The following is a 21,692-nucleotide window of genomic DNA, read 5'->3' as shown; positions in this document are numbered from 1 at the left end:
GACCTCCCTGTTGTATAGTACCAACTTGGACCTCCCTGTTGTATAGTACCAACTTGGACCTCCCTGTTGTATAGTACCAACTTGGACCTCCCTGTTGTATAGTACCAACTTGGACCTCCCTGTTGTATAGTACCAACTAACTTGGACCTCCCTGTTGTATAGTACCAACTAACTTGGACCTCCCTGTTGTATAGTACCAACTAACTTGGACCTCCCTGTTGTATAGTACCAACTTGGACCTCCCTGTTGTATAGTACCAACTTGGACCTCGTTATGAATCAGCTTGTGTTATTGTTTGTCTGAAACACTCTTGTTACTGAATACTAATGTTCCTCCTCTCCACATAGTAATACCCTTTTCACACTATAATAGCAACCAAAAATGTACTGTACTAGCTCAGATATTTTTTAAATGTATGGTTTATTTGGGTAGGGACCGATACAAACACATTGTCTTCTCCTACACGGTTCCAGCATCTATGGTTAATGAGTAACCAGGCCAGTTTGGTTTGCTCAGCAGTGTGAAAAAGTTATTGGAATCAAAATTTGTCAAGCATATTGTCATACTGTGGTAAACAATACTGTTATTTTGTGTAGACTACACTACTCAGCAGAAGTATACGTTTGTGACATGAAACAGTGTTACCGTGACTCTTCATAGTGATATTAACTTGTAGATTTCTGACTGTAATTCCTTGGCATGACGCTTTATGTCAAGTATAAAGGAAAACGGACATTCCCAGCTTTGAAGGGTAAACGTTCATGCCTTCTCGACGCTAAGCTATTATTCGTCATTGTATCAGTTAATTTTAAATGTGTTTGCTAATGTTATTATTTATTCAATTGTTTATTTTTGCACTTCTGTTACTTTGCGTTGATGATTCCCTGTGAAGTGAATATCCATTCTAATGCTGAACAAAAATAATTATTACTGCAAGTGTTTTCAAATCCATTTTGAGATGTATATGTTGTGGACCATATGATTTATTATCTGTGCAATAAAGATGTTATACAGGAGTGTTCGGTCAGTCAATCAGGACAGATTCAATACAAAATATTATTGAATCATACGATGTACATGTTTCAACATTGAATTATTGTTAATATAACTAACTACATTAAAGTCATTGAATCAATACTACTACAATATCTATGATTCCTCATTACATACACTTAAGAAGTTACGTTTAAAGTACACGTTCAACGAAGTACTAAACTTTGGCTTTGTGAACTCGCGTTGATTCTACTACATAAAGAGTGGTGCCCAGTTTTTCATGAACCGTTAGTGAAAGCCCTGTTATCTTCTGGTTTTGACACGCAGTGACTGTTTTCACCTTGATCGCGTCCTAGCAACAACCGCTAGCCGTGCAGGGAACAAGTAAACAAACTGGTTCATATGACCTCCAATGACTTGCCACCATTAGACGGCAGCTAAAATGGGTTACCACAGGGAGTGCAACATTTTCCACCCGTCAAAGTAAATAGAACCAGAATGAAAACAAGTTATACAACTCTTGGTTTGGCACACAGATGAAGGTGAAAATATAAAGTGCATCTAAAAATATGAATAAAATGAATTATAAAAAGGACTAATCAATTTAAGTGTCGTCATTGTGGAATCTTCAATTCTGTTTCCAAGTTTCTTTCAGGTCTCCATTCCAAAGTTTTCATGACCCACTTTGTGTCTTCTAGGCTGTTGGGAAACACAGAGGAGAGAAAATCATGGATCTTTCAAGACCTCTCTCTCTGTTTCCTCTGAATAAAGAGGTATTGAAAGATACATGATTTCCCCTCCTCTCTCTCTGTTTCCTCTGAATAGAGAGGAGGGGAAATCATGTATCTTTCAATACCTCTTTATTCAGAGGAAACAGAGAGAGGAGAGAAAATCATGTATCTTTCAAGACCTCTTTATTCAGAGGAAACAGAGGGGAGGGGAAATCATGTATCTTTCAAGACCTCTTTATTCAGAGGAAACACAGAAAGGAGAGAAAATCATGTATCTTTCAAGACCTCTTTATTCAGAGGAAACACAGAAAGGAGAGAAAATCATGTATCTTTCAAGACCTCTTTATTCAGAGGAAACAGAACACTTGTCTCACTAAAACAGACCCTCTATTGTAGGATGTGAATGACTCAGAATGATGGGTCTTCATCACAGACTCCTTGATACAGCCATGATACATCTGGTCTCACTAAAACAGACCCTCTATTGTAGGATGTGAATGACTCAAAGTGATGGGTGTTCACCACAGACTCCTTGATACAGCCATGATACATCTGGTCTCACTAAAACAGACCCTCTATTGTAGGATGTGAATGACTCAAAGTGATGGGTGTTCACCACAGACTCCTTGATACAGCCATGATACATCTGGTCTCACTAAAACAGACCCTCTATTGTAGGATGTGAATGACTCAAAGTGATGGGTGTTCACCACAGACTCCTTGATACAGCCATGCTACATCTGGTCTCACTAAAACAGACCCTCTATTGTAGGATGTGAATGACTCAAAGTGATGGGTGTTCACCACAGACTCCTTGATACAGCCATGCTACATCTGGTCTCACTAAAACAGACCCTCTATTGTAGGATGTGAATGACTCAAAGTGATGGGTGTTCACCACAGACTCCTTGATACAGCCATGCTACATCTGGTCTCACTAAAACAGACCCTCTATTGTAGGATGTGAATGACTCAAAGTGATGGGTGTTCACCACAGACTCCTTGATACAGCCATGCTACATCTGGTCTCACTAAAACAGACCCTCTATTGAAGGATGTGAATGACTCAAAGTGATGGGTGTTCACCACAGACTCCTTGATACAGCCATGATACATCTGTGGTCAAAATGAAAACAAACCCTTTATTGTAGGATGTGATCATGTGACTGACTCAACTGATGGGTCTTCACCATGATACAAGACAGGATAGAGTCTGAATAACCATGATACAAGACAGGATAGAGTCTGAATGACCATGACACAAGACAGGATAGAGTCTGAATGACCATGATACAAGACAGGATAGAGTCTGAATGACCATGATACAAGACAGGATAGAGTCTGAATGACCATGACACAAGACAGGATAGAGTCTGAATGACCATGACACAAGACAGGATAGAGTCTGAATGACCATGATACAAGACAGGATAGAGTATGAATGACCATGATACAAGGCAGGATAGAGTCTGAATGACCATGATACAAGGCAGGATAGAGTCTGAATGACCATGATACAAGACAGGATAGAGTCTGAATGACCATGATACAAGGCAGGATAGAGTCTGAATGACCATGATACAAGACAGGATAGAGTCTGAATGACCATGATACAAGACAGGATAGAGTCTGAATGACCATGATACATGACAGGATAGAGTCTGAATGACCATGATACATGACAGGATAGAGTCTGAATGACCATGATACAAGGCAGGATAGAGTCTGAATGACCATGATACAAGACAGGATAGAGTCTGAATGACCATGATACAATACAGGATAGAGTCTGAATGACCATGATACAAGACAGGATAGAGTCTGAATGACCATGACACAAGACAGGATAGAGTCTGCATGACCATGATACAAGACAGGATAGAGTCTGAATGACCATGATACAAGGCAGAATAAGAGTCTGAATGACCATGATACATGACAGGATAAGAGTCTGAATGACCATGATACAAGACAGGATAGAGTCTGAATGACCATGATACATGACAGGATAGAGTCTGAATGACCATGATACAAGACAGGATAGAGTCTGAATGACCATGATACAAGACAGGATAGAGTCAATGACCATGATACAAGACAGGATAGAGTCTGAATGACCATGATAGAGTCTGAATGACCATGATACAAGGCAGGATATAGTCTGAATGACCATGACACAAGACAGGATAGAGTCTGAATGACCATGACACAAGACAGGATAGAGTCTGAATGACCATGACACATGACAGGATAGAGTCTGAATGACCATGATACAAGACAGGATAGTCTGAATGACCATGATACAAGACAGGATAGAGTCTGAATGACCATGACACAAGGCAGGATAGAGTCTGAATGACCATGATACAAGGCAGGATAGAATCTGAATAACCATGATACAAGACAGGATAGAGTCTGAATGACCATGACACAAGACAGGATAGAGTCTGAATGACCATGATACAAGGCAGGACAGAGTCTGAATGACCATGATACAAGACAGGATAGAGTCTGAATGACCATGATACAAGACAGGATAGAGTATGAATGACCATGACAGGATAGAGTCTGAATGACCATGATACAAGACAGGATAGAGTCTGAATGACCATGATACAAGACAGGATAGAGTCAATGACCATGATACAAGACAGGATAGAGTCTGAATGACCATGATAGAGTCTGAATGACCATGATACAAGGCAGGATATAGTCTGAATGACCATGACACAAGACAGGATAGAGTCTGAATGACCATGACACAAGACAGGATAGAGTCTGAATGACCATGACACATGACAGGATAGAGTCTGAATGACCATGATACAAGACAGGATAGTCTGAATGACCATGATACAAGACAGGATAGAGTCTGAATGACCATGACACAAGGCAGGATAGAGTCTGAATGACCATGATACAAGGCAGGATAGAGTCTGAATAACCATGATACAAGACAGGATAGAGTCTGAATGACCATGACACAAGACAGGATAGAGTCTGAATGACCATGATACAAGGCAGGACAGAGTCTGAATGACCATGATACAAGACAGGATAGAGTCTGAATGACCATGATACAAGACAGGATAGAGTATGAATGACCATGACAGGATAGAGTCTGAATGACCATGCCACAAGACAGGATAGAGTCTGAATGACCATGATACAAGACAGGATAGAGTCTGAATGACCATGATACAAGACAGGATAGAGTCTGAATGACCATGATACAAGACAGGATAGAGTCTGAATGACCATTATACAAGGCAGGATAGAGTCTGAATGACCATGACACAAGACAGGATAGTCTGAATGACCATGACACAAGACAGGATAGAGTCTGAATGACCATGATACAAGACAGGATAGAGTCTGAATGACCATGATACATGACAGGATAGAGTCAATGACCATGATACAAGGCAGGATAGAGTCTGAATGACCATGATACAAGACAGGATAGAGTCTGAATGACCAAGACAGGATAGAGTCTGAATGACCATGATACAAGACAGGATAGAGTCTGAATGACCATGATACATGACAGGATAGAGTCTGAATGACCATGATACATGACAGGATAGAGTCTGAATGACCATGATACAAGACAGGGTAGAGTCTGAATGACCATGATACATGACAGGATAGAGTCTGAATGACCATGACACAAGACAGGATAGAGTCTGAATGACCATGATACAAGACAGGATAGAGTCAATGACCATGATACAAGACAGGATAGAGTCTGAATGACCATGATAGAGTCTGAATGACCATGATACAAGGCAGGATAGAGTCTGAATGACCATGACACAAGACAGGATAGAGTCTGAATGACCATGACACAAGACAGGATAGAGTCTGAATGACCATGACAGGATAGAGTCTGAATGAGCATGATACAAGACAGGATAGAGTCTGAATGACCATGACACAAGGCAGGATAGAGTCTGAATGACCATGATACAAGGCAGGATAGAGTCTGAATGACCATGATACAAGACAGGATAGAGTCTGAATGACCATGATACAAGACAGGATAGAGTATGAATGACCATGACAGGATAGAGTCTGAATGACCATGACACAAGACAGGATAGAGTCTGAATGACCATGATACATGACAGGATAGAGTCTGAATGACCATGATACAAGACAGGATAGAGTCTGAATGACCATGATACAAGACAGGATAGAGTCTGAATGACCATGATACAAGGCAGGATAGAGTCTGAATGACCATGACACAAGACAGGATATAGTCTGAATGACCATGACACAAGACAGGATAGAGTCTGAATGACCATGATACAAGACAGGATAGAGTCTGAATGACCATGATACATGACAGGATAGAGTCAATGACCATGATACAAGGCAGGATAGAGTCTGAATGACCATGATACAAGACAGGATAGAGTCTGAATGACCAAGACAGGATAGAGTCTGAATGACCATGATACAAGACAGGATAGAGTCTGAATGACCATGATACATGACAGGATAGAGTCTGAATGACCATGATACAAGACAGGATAGAGTCTGAATGACCATGATACATGACAGGATAGAGTCTGAATGACCATGATACAAGACAGGATAGAGTCTGAATGACCATGATACAAGACAGGATAGAGTCAATGACCATGATACAAGACAGGATAGAGTCTGAATGACCATGATAGAGTCTGAATGACCATGATACAAGGCAGGATATAGTCTGAATGACCATGACACAAGACAGGATAGAGTCTGAATGACCATGACACAAGACAGGATAGAGTCTGAATGACCATGACACATGACAGGATAGAGTCTGAATGACCATGATACAAGACAGGATAGTCTGAATGACCATGATACAAGACAGGATAGAGTCTGAATGACCATGACACAAGGCAGGATAGAGTATGAATGACCATGACAGGATAGAGTCTGAATGACCATGACACAAGACAGGATAGAGTCTGAATGACCATGATACAAGACAGGATAGAGTCTGAATGACCATGATACAAGACAGGATAGAGTCTGAATGACCATGACACAAGACAGGATAGAGTCTGAATGACCATGATACAAGGCAGGACAGAGTCTGAATGACCATGATACAAGACAGGATAGAGTCTGAATGACCATGATACAAGACAGGATAGAGTATGAATGACCATGACAGGATAGAGTCTGAATGACCATGACACAAGACAGGATAGAGTCTGAATGACCATGATACAAGACAGGATAGAGTCTGAATGACCATGATACAAGACAGGATAGAGTCTGAATGACCATGATACAAGACAGGATAGAGTCTGAATGACCATTATACAAGGCAGGATAGAGTCTGAATGACCATGACACAAGACAGGATAGTCTGAATGACCATGACACAAGACAGGATAGAGTCTGAATGACCATGATACAAGACAGGATAGAGTCTGAATGACCATGATACATGACAGGATAGAGTCAATGACCATGATACAAGGCAGGATAGAGTCTGAATGACCATGATACAAGACAGGATAGAGTCTGAATGACCAAGACAGGATAGAGTCTGAATGACCATGATACAAGACAGGATAGAGTCTGAATGACCATGATACATGACAGGATAGAGTCTGAATGACCATGATACATGACAGGATAGAGTCTGAATGACCATGATACAAGACAGGGTAGAGTCTGAATGACCATGATACATGACAGGATAGAGTCTGAATGACCATGACACAAGACAGGATAGAGTCTGAATGACCATGATACAAGACAGGATAGAGTCAATGACCATGATACAAGACAGGATAGAGTCTGAATGACCATGATAGAGTCTGAATGACCATGATACAAGGCAGGATAGAGTCTGAATGACCATGACACAAGACAGGATAGAGTCTGAATGACCATGACACAAGACAGGATAGAGTCTGAATGACCATGACAGGATAGAGTCTGAATGAGCATGATACAAGACAGGATAGAGTCTGAATGACCATGACACAAGGCAGGATAGAGTCTGAATGACCATGATACAAGGCAGGATAGAGTCTGAATGACCATGATACAAGACAGGATAGAGTCTGAATGACCATGATACAAGACAGGATAGAGTATGAATGACCATGACAGGATAGAGTCTGAATGACCATGACACAAGACAGGATAGAGTCTGAATGACCATGATACATGACAGGATAGAGTCTGAATGACCATGATACAAGACAGGATAGAGTCTGAATGACCATGATACAAGACAGGATAGAGTCTGAATGACCATGATACAAGGCAGGATAGAGTCTGAATGACCATGACACAAGACAGGATATAGTCTGAATGACCATGACACAAGACAGGATAGAGTCTGAATGACCATGATACAAGACAGGATAGAGTCTGAATGACCATGATACATGACAGGATAGAGTCAATGACCATGATACAAGGCAGGATAGAGTCTGAATGACCATGATACAAGACAGGATAGAGTCTGAATGACCAAGACAGGATAGAGTCTGAATGACCATGATACAAGACAGGATAGAGTCTGAATGACCATGATACATGACAGGATAGAGTCTGAATGACCATGATACAAGACAGGATAGAGTCTGAATGACCATGATACATGACAGGATAGAGTCTGAATGACCATGATACAAGACAGGATAGAGTCTGAATGACCATGATACAAGACAGGATAGAGTCAATGACCATGATACAAGACAGGATAGAGTCTGAATGACCATGATAGAGTCTGAATGACCATGATACAAGGCAGGATATAGTCTGAATGACCATGACACAAGACAGGATAGAGTCTGAATGACCATGACACAAGACAGGATAGAGTCTGAATGACCATGACACATGACAGGATAGAGTCTGAATGACCATGATACAAGACAGGATAGTCTGAATGACCATGATACAAGACAGGATAGAGTCTGAATGACCATGACACAAGGCAGGATAGAGTATGAATGACCATGACAGGATAGAGTCTGAATGACCATGACACAAGACAGGATAGAGTCTGAATGACCATGATACAAGACAGGATAGAGTCTGAATGACCATGATACAAGACAGGATAGAGTCTGAATGACCATGACACAAGACAGGATAGAGTCTGAATGACCATGATACAAGGCAGGACAGAGTCTGAATGACCATGATACAAGACAGGATAGAGTCTGAATGACCATGATACAAGACAGGATAGAGTATGAATGACCATGACAGGATAGAGTCTGAATGACCATGACACAAGACAGGATAGAGTCTGAATGACCATGATACAAGACAGGATAGAGTCTGAATGACCATGATACAAGACAGGATAGAGTCTGAATGACCATGATACAAGACAGGATAGAGTCTGAATGACCATTATACAAGGCAGGATAGAGTCTGAATGACCATGACACAAGACAGGATAGTCTGAATGACCATGACACAAGACAGGATAGAGTCTGAATGACCATGATACAAGACAGGATAGAGTCTGAATGACCATGATACATGACAGGATAGAGTCAATGACCATGATACAAGGCAGGATAGAGTCTGAATGACCATGATACAAGACAGGATAGAGTCTGAATGACCAAGACAGGATAGAGTCTGAATGAGCATGATACAAGACAGGATAGAGTCTGAATGACCATGATACATGACAGGATAGAGTCTGAATGACCATGATACATGACAGGATAGAGTCTGAATGACCATGATACATGACAGGATAGAGTCTGAATGACCATGACACAAGACAGGATAGAGTCTGAATGACCATGATACAAGACAGGATAGAGTCAATGACCATGATACAAGACAGGATAGAGTCTGAATGACCATGATAGTCTGAATGACCATGATACAAGGCAGGATAGAGTCTGAATGACCATGACACAAGACAGGATAGAGTCTGAATGACCATGACACAAGACAGGATAGAGTCTGAATGACCATGACAGGATAGAGTCTGAATGAGCATGATACAAGACAGGGTAGAGTCTGAATGACCATGATACATGACAGGATAGAGTCTGAATGACCATGACACAAGACAGGATAGAGTCTGAATGACCATGATACAAGACAGGATAGAGTCAATGACCATGATACAAGACAGGATAGAGTCTGAATGACCATGATAGAGTCTGAATGACCATGATACAAGGCAGGATAGAGTCTGAATGACCATGACACAAGACAGGATAGAGTCTGAATGACCATGACACAAGACAGGATAGAGTCTGAATGACCATGACAGGATAGAGTCTGAATGAGCATGATACAAGACAGGATAGAGTCTGAATGACCATGACACAAGGCAGGATAGAGTCTGAATGACCATGATACAAGGCAGGATAGAGTCTGAATGACCATGATACAAGACAGGATAGAGTCTGAATGACCATGATACAAGACAGGATAGAGTATGAATGACCATGACAGGATAGAGTCTGAATGACCATGACACAAGACAGGATAGAGTCTGAATGACCATGATACATGACAGGATAGAGTCTGAATGACCATGATACAAGACAGGATAGAGTCTGAATGACCATGATACAAGACAGGATAGAGTCTGAATGACCATGATACAAGGCAGGATAGAGTCTGAATGACCATGACACAAGACAGGATAGAGTCTGAATGACCATGACACAAGACAGGATAGAGTCTGAATGACCATGATACAAGACAGGATAGAGTCTGAATGACCATGATACATGACAGGATAGAGTCAATGACCATGATACAAGGCAGGATAGAGTCTGAATGACCATGATACAAGACAGGATAGAGTCTGAATGACCACGACAGGATAGAGTCTGAATGACCATGATACAAGACAGGATAGAGTCTGAATGACCATGATACATGACAGGATAGAGTCTGAATGACCATGATACAAGACAGGATAGAGTCTGAATGACCATGATACATGACAGGATAGAGTCTGAATGACCATGACACAAGACAGGATAGAATCTGAATGACCATGATACAAGACAGGATAGAGTCTGAATGACCATGATACATGACAGGATAGAGTCTGAATGACCATGATACATGACAGGATAGAGTCTGAATGACCATGATACATGACAGGATAGAGTCTGAATGACCATGATACAAGGCAGGATAGAGTCTGAATGACCATGACATAAGACAGGATAGAGTCTGAATGACCATGACATAAGACAGGATAGAGTATGAATGACCATGATACATGACAGGATAGAGTCTGAATGACCATGATACATGACAGGATAGAGTCTGAATGACCATGATACATGACAGGATAGAGTCTGAATGACCATGATACAAGACAGGATAGAGTATGAATGACCATGATACATGACAGGATAGAGTCTGAATGACCATGATACAAGACAGGATAGAGTCTGAATGACCAAGACAGGATAGAGTCTGAATGACCATGATACAAGACAGGATAGAGTCTGAATGACCATGATACATGACAGGATAGAGTCTGAATGACCATGATACAAGACAGGATAGAGTCTGAATGACCATGATACATGACAGGATAGAGTCTGAATGACCATGACACAAGACAGGATAGAGTCTGAATGACCATGATACAAGACAGGATAGAGTCTGAATGACCATGATACATGACAGGATAGAGTCTGAATGACCATGATACATGACAGGATAGAGTCTGAATGACCATGATACATGACAGGATAGAGTCTGAATGACCATGATACAAGGCAGGATAGAGTCTGAATGACCATGACACAAGACAGGATAGAGTCTGAATGACCATGACACAAGACAGGATAGAGTCTGAATGACCATGACAGGATAGAGTCTGAATGAGCATGATACAAGACAGGGTAGAGTCTGAATGACCATGATACATGACAGGATAGAGTCTGAATGACCATGACACAAGACAGGATAGAGTCTGAATGACCATGATACAAGACAGGATAGAGTCAATGACCATGATACAAGACAGGATAGAGTCTGAATGACCATGATAGAGTCTGAATGACCATGATACAAGGCAGGATAGAGTCTGAATGACCATGACACAAGACAGGATAGAGTCTGAATGACCATGACACAAGACAGGATAGAGTCTGAATGACCATGACAGGATAGAGTCTGAATGAGCATGATACAAGACAGGATAGAGTCTGAATGACCATGACACAAGGCAGGATAGAGTCTGAATGACCATGATACAAGGCAGGATAGAGTCTGAATGACCATGATACAAGACAGGATAGAGTCTGAATGACCATGATACAAGACAGGATAGAGTATGAATGACCATGACAGGATAGAGTCTGAATGACCATGATACAAGACAGGATAGAGTCTGAATGACCATGATACATGACAGGATAGAGTCTGAATGACCATGATACAAGACAGGATAGAGTCTGAATGACCATGATACATGACAGGATAGAGTCTGAATGACCATGACACAAGACAGGATAGAATCTGAATGACCATGATACAAGACAGGATAGAGTCTGAATGACCATGATACATGACAGGATAGAGTCTGAATGACCATGATACATGACAGGATAGAGTCTGAATGACCATGATACATGACAGGATAGAGTCTGAATGACCATGATACAAGGCAGGATAGAGTCTGAATGACCATGACATAAGACAGGATAGAGTCTGAATGACCATGACACAAGACAGGATAGAGTATGAATGACCATGATACATGACAGGATAGAGTCTGAATGACCATGATACATGACAGGATAGAGTCTGAATGACCATGATACATGACAGGATAGAGTCTGAATGACCATGATACAAGACAGGATAGAGTATGAATGACCATGATACATGACAGGATAGAGTCTGAATGACCATGATACAAGACAGGATAGAGTCTGAATGACCAAGACAGGATAGAGTCTGAATGACCATGATACAAGACAGGATAGAGTCTGAATGACCATGATACATGACAGGATAGAGTCTGAATGACCATGATACAAGACAGGATAGAGTCTGAATGACCATGATACATGACAGGATAGAGTCTGAATGACCATGACACAAGACAGGATAGAGTCTGAATGACCATGATACAAGACAGGATAGAGTCTGAATGACCATGATACATGACAGGATAGAGTCTGAATGACCATGATACATGACAGGATAGAGTCTGAATGACCATGATACATGACAGGATAGAGTCTGAATGACCATGATACAAGACAGGATAGAGTCTGAATGACCAAGACAGGATAGAGTCTGAATGAGCATGATACAAGACAGGATAGAGTCTGAATGACCATGATACATGACAGGATAGAGTCTGAATGACCATGATACATGACAGGATAGAGTCTGAATGACCATGATACAAGACAGGGTAGAGTCTGAATGACCATGATACATGACAGGATAGAGTCTGAATGACCATGACACAAGACAGGATAGAGTCTGAATGACCATGATACAAGACAGGATAGAGTCAATGACCATGATACAAGACAGGATAGAGTCTGAATGACCATGATAGTCTGAATGACCATGATACAAGGCAGGATAGAGTCTGAATGACCATGACACAAGACAGGATAGAGTCTGAATGACCATGACACAAGACAGGATAGAGTCTGAATGACCATGACAGGATAGAGTCTGAATGAGCATGATACAAGACAGGGTAGAGTCTGAATGACCATGATACATGACAGGATAGAGTCTGAATGACCATGACACAAGACAGGATAGAGTCTGAATGACCATGATACAAGACAGGATAGAGTCAATGACCATGATACAAGACAGGATAGAGTCTGAAATGACCATGATAGAGTCTGAATGACCATGATACAAGGCAGGATAGAGTCTGAATGACCATGACACAAGACAGGATAGAGTCTGAATGACCATGACACAAGACAGGATAGAGTCTGAATGACCATGACAGGATAGAGTCTGAATGAGCATGATACAAGACAGGATAGAGTCTGAATGACCATGACACAAGGCAGGATAGAGTCTGAATGACCATGATACAAGGCAGGATAGAGTCTGAATGACCATGATACAAGACAGGATAGAGTCTGAATGACCATGATACAAGACAGGATAGAGTATGAATGACCATGACAGGATAGAGTCTGAATGACCATGACACAAGACAGGATAGAGTCTGAATGACCATGATACATGACAGGATAGAGTCTGAATGACCATGATACATGACAGGATAGAGTCTGAATGACCATGATACAAGACAGGATAGAGTCTGAATGACCATGATACAAGACAGGATAGAGTCTGAATGACCATGATACAAGGCAGGATAGAGTCTGAATGACCATGACACAAGACAGGATAGAGTCTGAATGACCATGACACAAGACAGGATAGAGTCTGAATGACCATGATACAAGACAGGATAGAGTCTGAATGACCATGATACATGACAGGATAGAGTCAATGACCATGATACAAGGCAGGATAGAGTCTGAATGACCATGATACAAGACAGGATAGAGTCTGAATGACCAAGACAGGATAGAGTCTGAATGACCATGATACAAGACAGGATAGAGTCTGAATGACCATGATACATGACAGGATAGAGTCTGAATGACCATGATACAAGACAGGATAGAGTCTGAATGACCATGATACATGACAGGATAGAGTCTGAATGACCATGACACAAGACAGGATAGAATCTGAATGACCATGATACAAGACAGGATAGAGTCTGAATGACCATGATACATGACAGGATAGAGTCTGAATGACCATGATACATGACAGGATAGAGTCTGAATGACCATGATACATGACAGGATAGAGTCTGAATGACCATGATACAAGGCAGGATAGAGTCTGAATGACCATGACATAAGACAGGATAGAGTCTGAATGACCATGACACAAGACAGGATAGAGTATGAATGACCATGATACATGACAGGATAGAGTCTGAATGACCATGATACATGACAGGATAGAGTCTGAATGACCATGATACATGACAGGATAGAGTCTGAATGACCATGATACAAGACAGGATAGAGTATGAATGACCATGATACATGACAGGATAGAGTCTGAATGACCATGATACAAGACAGGATAGAGTCTGAATGACCAAGACAGGATAGAGTCTGAATGACCATGATACAAGACAGGATAGAGTCTGAATGACCATGATACATGACAGGATAGAGTCTGAATGACCATGATACAAGACAGGATAGAGTCTGAATGACCATGATACATGACAGGATAGAGTCTGAATGACCATGACACAAGACAGGATAGAGTCTGAATGACCATGATACAAGACAGGATAGAGTCTGAATGACCATGATACATGACAGGATAGAGTCTGAATGACCATGATACATGACAGGATAGAGTCTGAATGACCATGATACATGACAGGATAGAGTCTGAATGACCATGATACAAGGCAGGATAGAGTCTGAATGACCATGACACAAGACAGGATAGAGTCTGAATGACCATGACACAAGACAGGATAGAGTCTGAATGACCATGACAGGATAGAGTCTGAATGAGCATGATACAAGACAGGGTAGAGTCTGAATGACCATGATACATGACAGGATAGAGTCTGAATGACCATGACACAAGACAGGATAGAGTCTGAATGACCATGATACAAGACAGGATAGAGTCAATGACCATGATACAAGACAGGATAGAGTCTGAATGACCATGATAGAGTCTGAATGACCATGATACAAGGCAGGATAGAGTCTGAATGACCATGACACAAGACAGGATAGAGTCTGAATGACCATGACACAAGACAGGATAGAGTCTGAATGACCATGACAGGATAGAGTCTGAATGAGCATGATACAAGACAGGATAGAGTCTGAATGACCATGACACAAGGCAGGATAGAGTCTGAATGACCATGATACAAGGCAGGATAGAGTCTGAATGACCATGATACAAGACAGGATAGAGTCTGAATGACCATGATACAAGACAGGATAGAGTATGAATGACCATGACAGGATAGAGTCTGAATGACCATGACACAAGACAGGATAGAGTCTGAATGACCATGATACATGACAGGATAGAGTCTGAATGACCATGATACAAGACAGGATAGAGTCTGAATGACCATGATACAAGACAGGATAGAGTCTGAATGACCATGACACAAGGCAGGATAGAGTCTGAATGACCATGACACAAGACAGGATAGAGTCTGAATGACCATGACACAAGACAGGATAGAGTCTGAATGACCATGATACAAGACAGGATAGAGTCTGAATGACCATGATACATGACAGGATAGAGTCAATGACCATGATACAAGGCAGGATAGAGTCTGAATGACCATGATACAAGACAGGATAGAGTCTGAATGACCAAGACAGGATAGAGTCTGAATGACCATGATACAAGACAGGATAGAGTCTGAATGACCATGATACATGACAGGATAGAGTCTGAATGACCATGATACAAGACAGGATAGAGTCTGAATGACCATGATACATGACAGGATAGAGTCTGAATGACCATGACACAAGACAGGATAGAATCTGAATGACCATGATACAAGACAGGATAGAGTCTGAATGACCATGATACATGACAGGATAGAGTCTGAATGACCATGATACATGACAGGATAGAGTCTGAATGACCATGATACATGACAGGATAGAGTCTGAATGACCATGATACAAGGCAGGATAGAGTCTGAATGACCATGACATAAGACAGGATAGAGTCTGAATGACCATGACACAAGACAGGATAGAGTATGAATGACCATGATACATGACAGGATAGAGTCTGAATGACCATGATACATGACAGGATAGAGTCTGAATGACCATGATACATGACAGGATAGAGTCTGAATGACCATGATACAAGACAGGATAGAGTATGAATGACCATGATACATGACAGGATAGAGTCTGAATGACCATGATACAAGACAGGATAGAGTCTGAATGACCAAGACAGGATAGAGTCTGAATGACCATGATACAAGACAGGATAGAGTCTGAATGACCATGATACATGACAGGATAGAGTCTGAATGACCATGATACAAGACAGGATAGAGTCTGAATGACCATGATACATGACAGGATAGAGTCTGAATGACCATGACACAAGACAGGATAGAGTCTGAATGACCATGATACAAGACAGGATAGAGTCTGAATGACCATGATACATGACAGGATAGAGTCTGAATGACCATGATACATGACAGGATAGAGTCTGAATGACCATGATACATGACAGGATAGAGTCTGAATGACCATGATACAAGGCAGGATAGAGTCTGAATGACCATGATACAAGACAGGATAGAGTCTGAATGACCATGATACAAGACAGGATAGAGTCTGAATGACCATGATACAAGACAGGATAGAGTCTGAATGACCATGATACATGACAGGATAGAGTCTGAATGACCATGATACAAGACAGGATAGAGTCTGAATGACCATGATACATGACAGGATAGAGTCTGAATGACCATGACACAAGACAGGATAGAGTCTGAATGACCATGATACAAGACAGGATAGAGTCTGAATGACCATGATACATGACAGGATAGAGTCTGAATGACCATGATACATGACAGGATAGAGTCTGAATGACCATGATACATGACAGGATAGAGTCTGAATGACCATGATACAAGGCAGGATAGAGTCTGAATGACCATGACACAAGACAGGATAGAGTCTGAATGACCATGACACAAGACAGGATAGAGTCTGAATGACCATGACAGGATAGAGTCTGAATGAGCATGATACAAGACAGGGTAGAGTCTGAATGACCATGATACATGACAGGATAGAGTCTGAATGACCATGACACAAGACAGGATAGAGTCTGAATGACCATGATACAAGACAGGATAGAGTCAATGACCATGATACAAGACAGGATAGAGTCTGAATGACCATGATAGAGTCTGAATGACCATGATACAAGGCAGGATAGAGTCTGAATGACCATGACACAAGACAGGATAGAGTCTGAATGACCATGACACAAGACAGGATAGAGTCTGAATGACCATGACAGGATAGAGTCTGAATGAGCATGATACAAGACAGGATAGAGTCTGAATGACCATGACACAAGGCAGGATAGAGTCTGAATGACCATGATACAAGGCAGGATAGAGTCTGAATGACCATGATACAAGACAGGATAGAGTCTGAATGACCATGATACAAGACAGGATAGAGTATGAATGACCATGACAGGATAGAGTCTGAATGACCATGACACAAGACAGGATAGAGTCTGAATGACCATGATACAAGACAGGATAGAGTCTGAATGACCATGATACAAGGCAGGATAGAGTCAATGACCATGATACAAGGCAGGATAGAGTCTGAATGACCATGATACAAGACAGGATAGAGTCTGAATGACCAAGACAGGATAGAGTCTGAATGACCATGATACAAGACAGGATAGAGTCTGAATGACCATGATACATGACAGGATAGAGTCTGAATGACCATGATACAAGACAGGATAGAGTCTGAATGACCATGATACATGACAGGATAGAGTCTGAATGACCATGACACAAGACAGGATAGAATCTGAATGACCATGATACAAGACAGGATAGAGTCTGAATGACCATGATACATGACAGGATAGAGTCTGAATGACCATGATACATGACAGGATAGAGTCTGAATGACCATGATACATGACAGGATAGAGTCTGAATGACCATGATACAAGGCAGGATAGAGTCTGAATGACCATGACATAAGACAGGATAGAGTCTGAATGACCATGACACAAGACAGGATAGAGTATGAATGACCATGATACATGACAGGATAGAGTCTGAATGACCATGATACATGACAGGATAGAGTCTGAATGACCATGATACATGACAGGATAGAGTCTGAATGACCATGATACAAGACAGGATAGAGTATGAATGACCATGATACATGACAGGATAGAGTCTGAATGACCATGATACAAGACAGGATAGAGTCTGAATGACCAAGACAGGATAGAGTCTGAATGACCAAGACAGGATAGAGTCTGAATGACCATGATACAAGACAGGATAGAGTCTGAATGACCATGATACATGACAGGATAGAGTCTGAATGACCATGATACAAGACAGGATAGAGTCTGAATGACCATGATACATGACAGGATAGAGTCTGAATGACCATGACACAAGACAGGATAGAGTCTGAATGACCATGATACAAGACAGGATAGAGTCTGAATGACCATGATACATGACAGGATAGAGTCTGAATGACCATGATACATGACAGGATAGAGTCTGAATGACCATGATACATGACAGGATAGAGTCTGAATGACCATGATACAAGGCAGGATAGAGTCTGAATGACCATGATACAAGACAGGATAGAGTCTGAATGACCATGATACAAGACAGGATAGAGTCTGAATGACCATGATACAAGACAGGATAGACAAGGCAAGAGCACCAGATCTGGGACCAGGCTATAGATACCACCAGATCTGAGACCATGCTATAGATAGCTACAGATCTGAGACCAGGCTACAGATACCAACAGATCTGGGACCAGGCTATAGATACCAACAGATCTGGGACCAGGCTATAGATACCAACAGATTTGAGACCAGGCTACCAACAGATCTGAGACCAGGCTATAGATACCAAAAGATCTGAGACCAGGCTATAGATACCAACAGATCTGGGACCAGGCTATAGATACCAACAGATCTGGGACCAGGCTATAGATACCAACAGATCTGAGACCAGGCTATAGATACAACCAGATCTGAGACCAGGCTATAGATACCAACAGATCATGGACCAGGCTATAGATACCAACAGATCTGGGACTAGGCTATAGATACCAACAGATCTGGGACTAGGCTATAGATACCAACAGATCTGGGACCAGGCTATAGATACCAACAGATCTGGGACCAGGTTATATACACCACACATTTCTGACAGAAACAGGCCACTGCATTTTATTGATTGATTGCTACATTACCTGTTCATCACAGCAGCAGCAGCAGCAGCAGCGGATCAGAACCAGGACAACAAGCAGCAGAACCATGCCTGAAAGGATCAAGATGGACAGTCAATTGTGTGCATGTGTGTGTGGGTGTGTGTGTGCGCGTGTGTGTTCCTACCGATGAAAATGAAGAAGACAGCGAAGGAGGCGATGTCCCAGTCAGACTGGAACAGCTGTTTAGACTGCAGTCTGGACACCACATCTGTAAACTGATCCTTAAACTCTGCCTGTAGGCTCCTCTGGTCCATGGCTATAGCTGGGCTAGAATTAGTCTCAGTCAGGGTTAACACACTGGAGAAGAACAATATAGGGTTTATGATGATTATAAAATACAGGACACACTGGGAGAAGAGATGTGGTTCTAATATAGACTACAAGGTTTCTCTGGTCCATAACTGTAGCAGTCAGGGTTATTACAGGACACACTGGGAGAAGAGATTGTGGTAATTCTCTATAGACAATCACAATGCACCTGACTGGCTGACTATGTATTGTATTGGAGATCATGCTGCATTTTGAATGTCCCTCATGAAATGGATCAGAGTTCAGCGTACCTGCTCTGCCCTAGACACAGTACTAAAATGGATCAGAGTTCAGCGTACCTGCTCTGCCCTAGACACAGTACTAAAATGGATCAGAGTTCAGCATACCTGCTCTGCCCCAGACACAGTACTAAAATGGATCAGAGTTCAGCGTACCTGCTCTGCCCCAGACACAGTACTAAAATGGATCAGAGTTCAGCGTACCTGCTCTGCCCTAGACACAGTACTGAAATGGATCAGAGTTCAGCGAACCTGCTCTGACCTAGGCACAGTACTGAAATGGATCAGAGTTCAGCGTACCTGCTCTGCCCCAGACACAGTACTAAAATGGATCAGAGTTCAGCGTACCTGCTCTGCCCTAGACACAGTACTAAAATGGATCAGAGTTCAGCGTACCTGCTCTGCCCTAGACACAGTACTAAAATGGATCAGAGTTCAGCGTACCTGCTCTGCCCCAGACACAGTGCTTTTCTTCTGATCACTTTTACATAGACTACGATGAGATACAGATCAACTAGCCAAATACAGACTCGATTTTACATCTAAAAATGACTAGATTTGCTTTTAACTTCTTTAACACAAGACCAACATCATTATCGTTATGTTTGACTGACTGGAACATCTTGATGAATTACAGCCTCAGACTTTCACTTTTAAAGAATATTCCAAGATTACCTATATATATATAACTTAAGTTGAACACAAACAATTACAATAAACTAATATTTTCGGTAGTAATCAAACAAGTTTCTATATGTTTTTCCGAAGTTCATTGTACCTGTAACTCGAACAAGCTCCTGGTTTTTTTCTCTCTTCTTCCGGGTACCTGCCCGACTGACGCACCTGTCGCTGTGCGGGTCACTGTGCACTGATTTGCATGGGGCGAGGGTAGGTCGTTTGAAATATGCTTAATTTCCTCCAAGCAGGTCTAAAGGTGTATCGTGATCATGGACTTACCGAATGTGAGAGATATTGCCAGTCATTTCCACTATTGCTCTTGGCCATGTCTTTTCAAAGGAAACTTTTATGATGTGACTGGAGGAAATAAAGTCAGAGCAATTCATATGTGTGACGCATGTATATAAAACTAGGATTTGTCATAGCTACATTTCTGTTTTCATTGCAGTAAATTATAAATGTATTTTTTATATAGTAAACCAGCTGATTTACCTAATTCAAGGAATAGCAATATTGTGTAAAGTTGAGTTGCGGTCATATGATGTATTGTAGTAACATATTAGTTCCGTATGAGGCGCTGTTGCTTTCCCGGCTCCTCATTTTCAGTTTTTCACCTCTGATGCATTGTT

General features: G+C 41.5%; 1 protein-coding gene across 2 annotated transcripts; it reads right to left on the bottom strand.

The window, feature by feature from the left end:
• Positions 1-401: 401 nt before the first annotated feature.
• Positions 402-21,644, bottom strand: LOC139570537 (small integral membrane protein 22-like). 2 transcript variants are annotated; one of them, XM_071392486.1, is made up of 4 exons: positions 21,164-21,644; positions 19,962-20,134; positions 19,820-19,887; positions 402-1,692 (listed from the first exon to the last, which is right to left on the bottom strand). In XM_071392486.1, exons 2-4 carry the CDS (start codon positions 20,089-20,091, stop codon positions 1,645-1,647), a joined length of 246 nt encoding a protein of 81 aa, XP_071248587.1. In that variant the 5' UTR covers positions 20,092-20,134; positions 21,164-21,644; the 3' UTR covers positions 402-1,644. The 2 variants fall into 2 exon arrangements, with proteins under 2 accessions (XP_071248587.1, XP_071248596.1); XM_071392495.1 differs by having other exon boundaries at positions 19,962-20,104.
• Between the last annotated feature and the right edge of the window lie 48 nt (positions 21,645-21,692).

The sequence above is a fragment of the Salvelinus alpinus genome, chromosome 1 (genome assembly GCF_045679555.1).
Source record: "Salvelinus alpinus chromosome 1, SLU_Salpinus.1, whole genome shotgun sequence".
Taxonomy (NCBI): Eukaryota; Metazoa; Chordata; class Actinopteri; order Salmoniformes; family Salmonidae; genus Salvelinus; species Salvelinus alpinus.
The sequence above is the reverse complement of the archived record's forward strand: the minus strand, read 5'-3'. Positions and strand labels throughout refer to the sequence as shown.

Bases quoted from the DNA above. Each gene is read 5' to 3' on its own strand.
- LOC139570537 (XM_071392486.1), bottom strand. From the start codon at position 20,091: ATGGACCAGAGGAGCCTACAGGCAGAGTTTAAGGATCAGTTTACAGAT. The intron at 19,888-19,961 runs GTAGGAACACAC...TGATCCTTTCAG, and splicing joins TGTCTTCTTCATTTTCATCG to GCATGGTTCTGCTGCTTGTT. The intron at 1,693-19,819 runs GTAATGTAGCAA...GTTTCCCAACAG, and splicing joins GCTGCTGCTGTGATGAACAG to CCTAGAAGACACAAAGTGGG.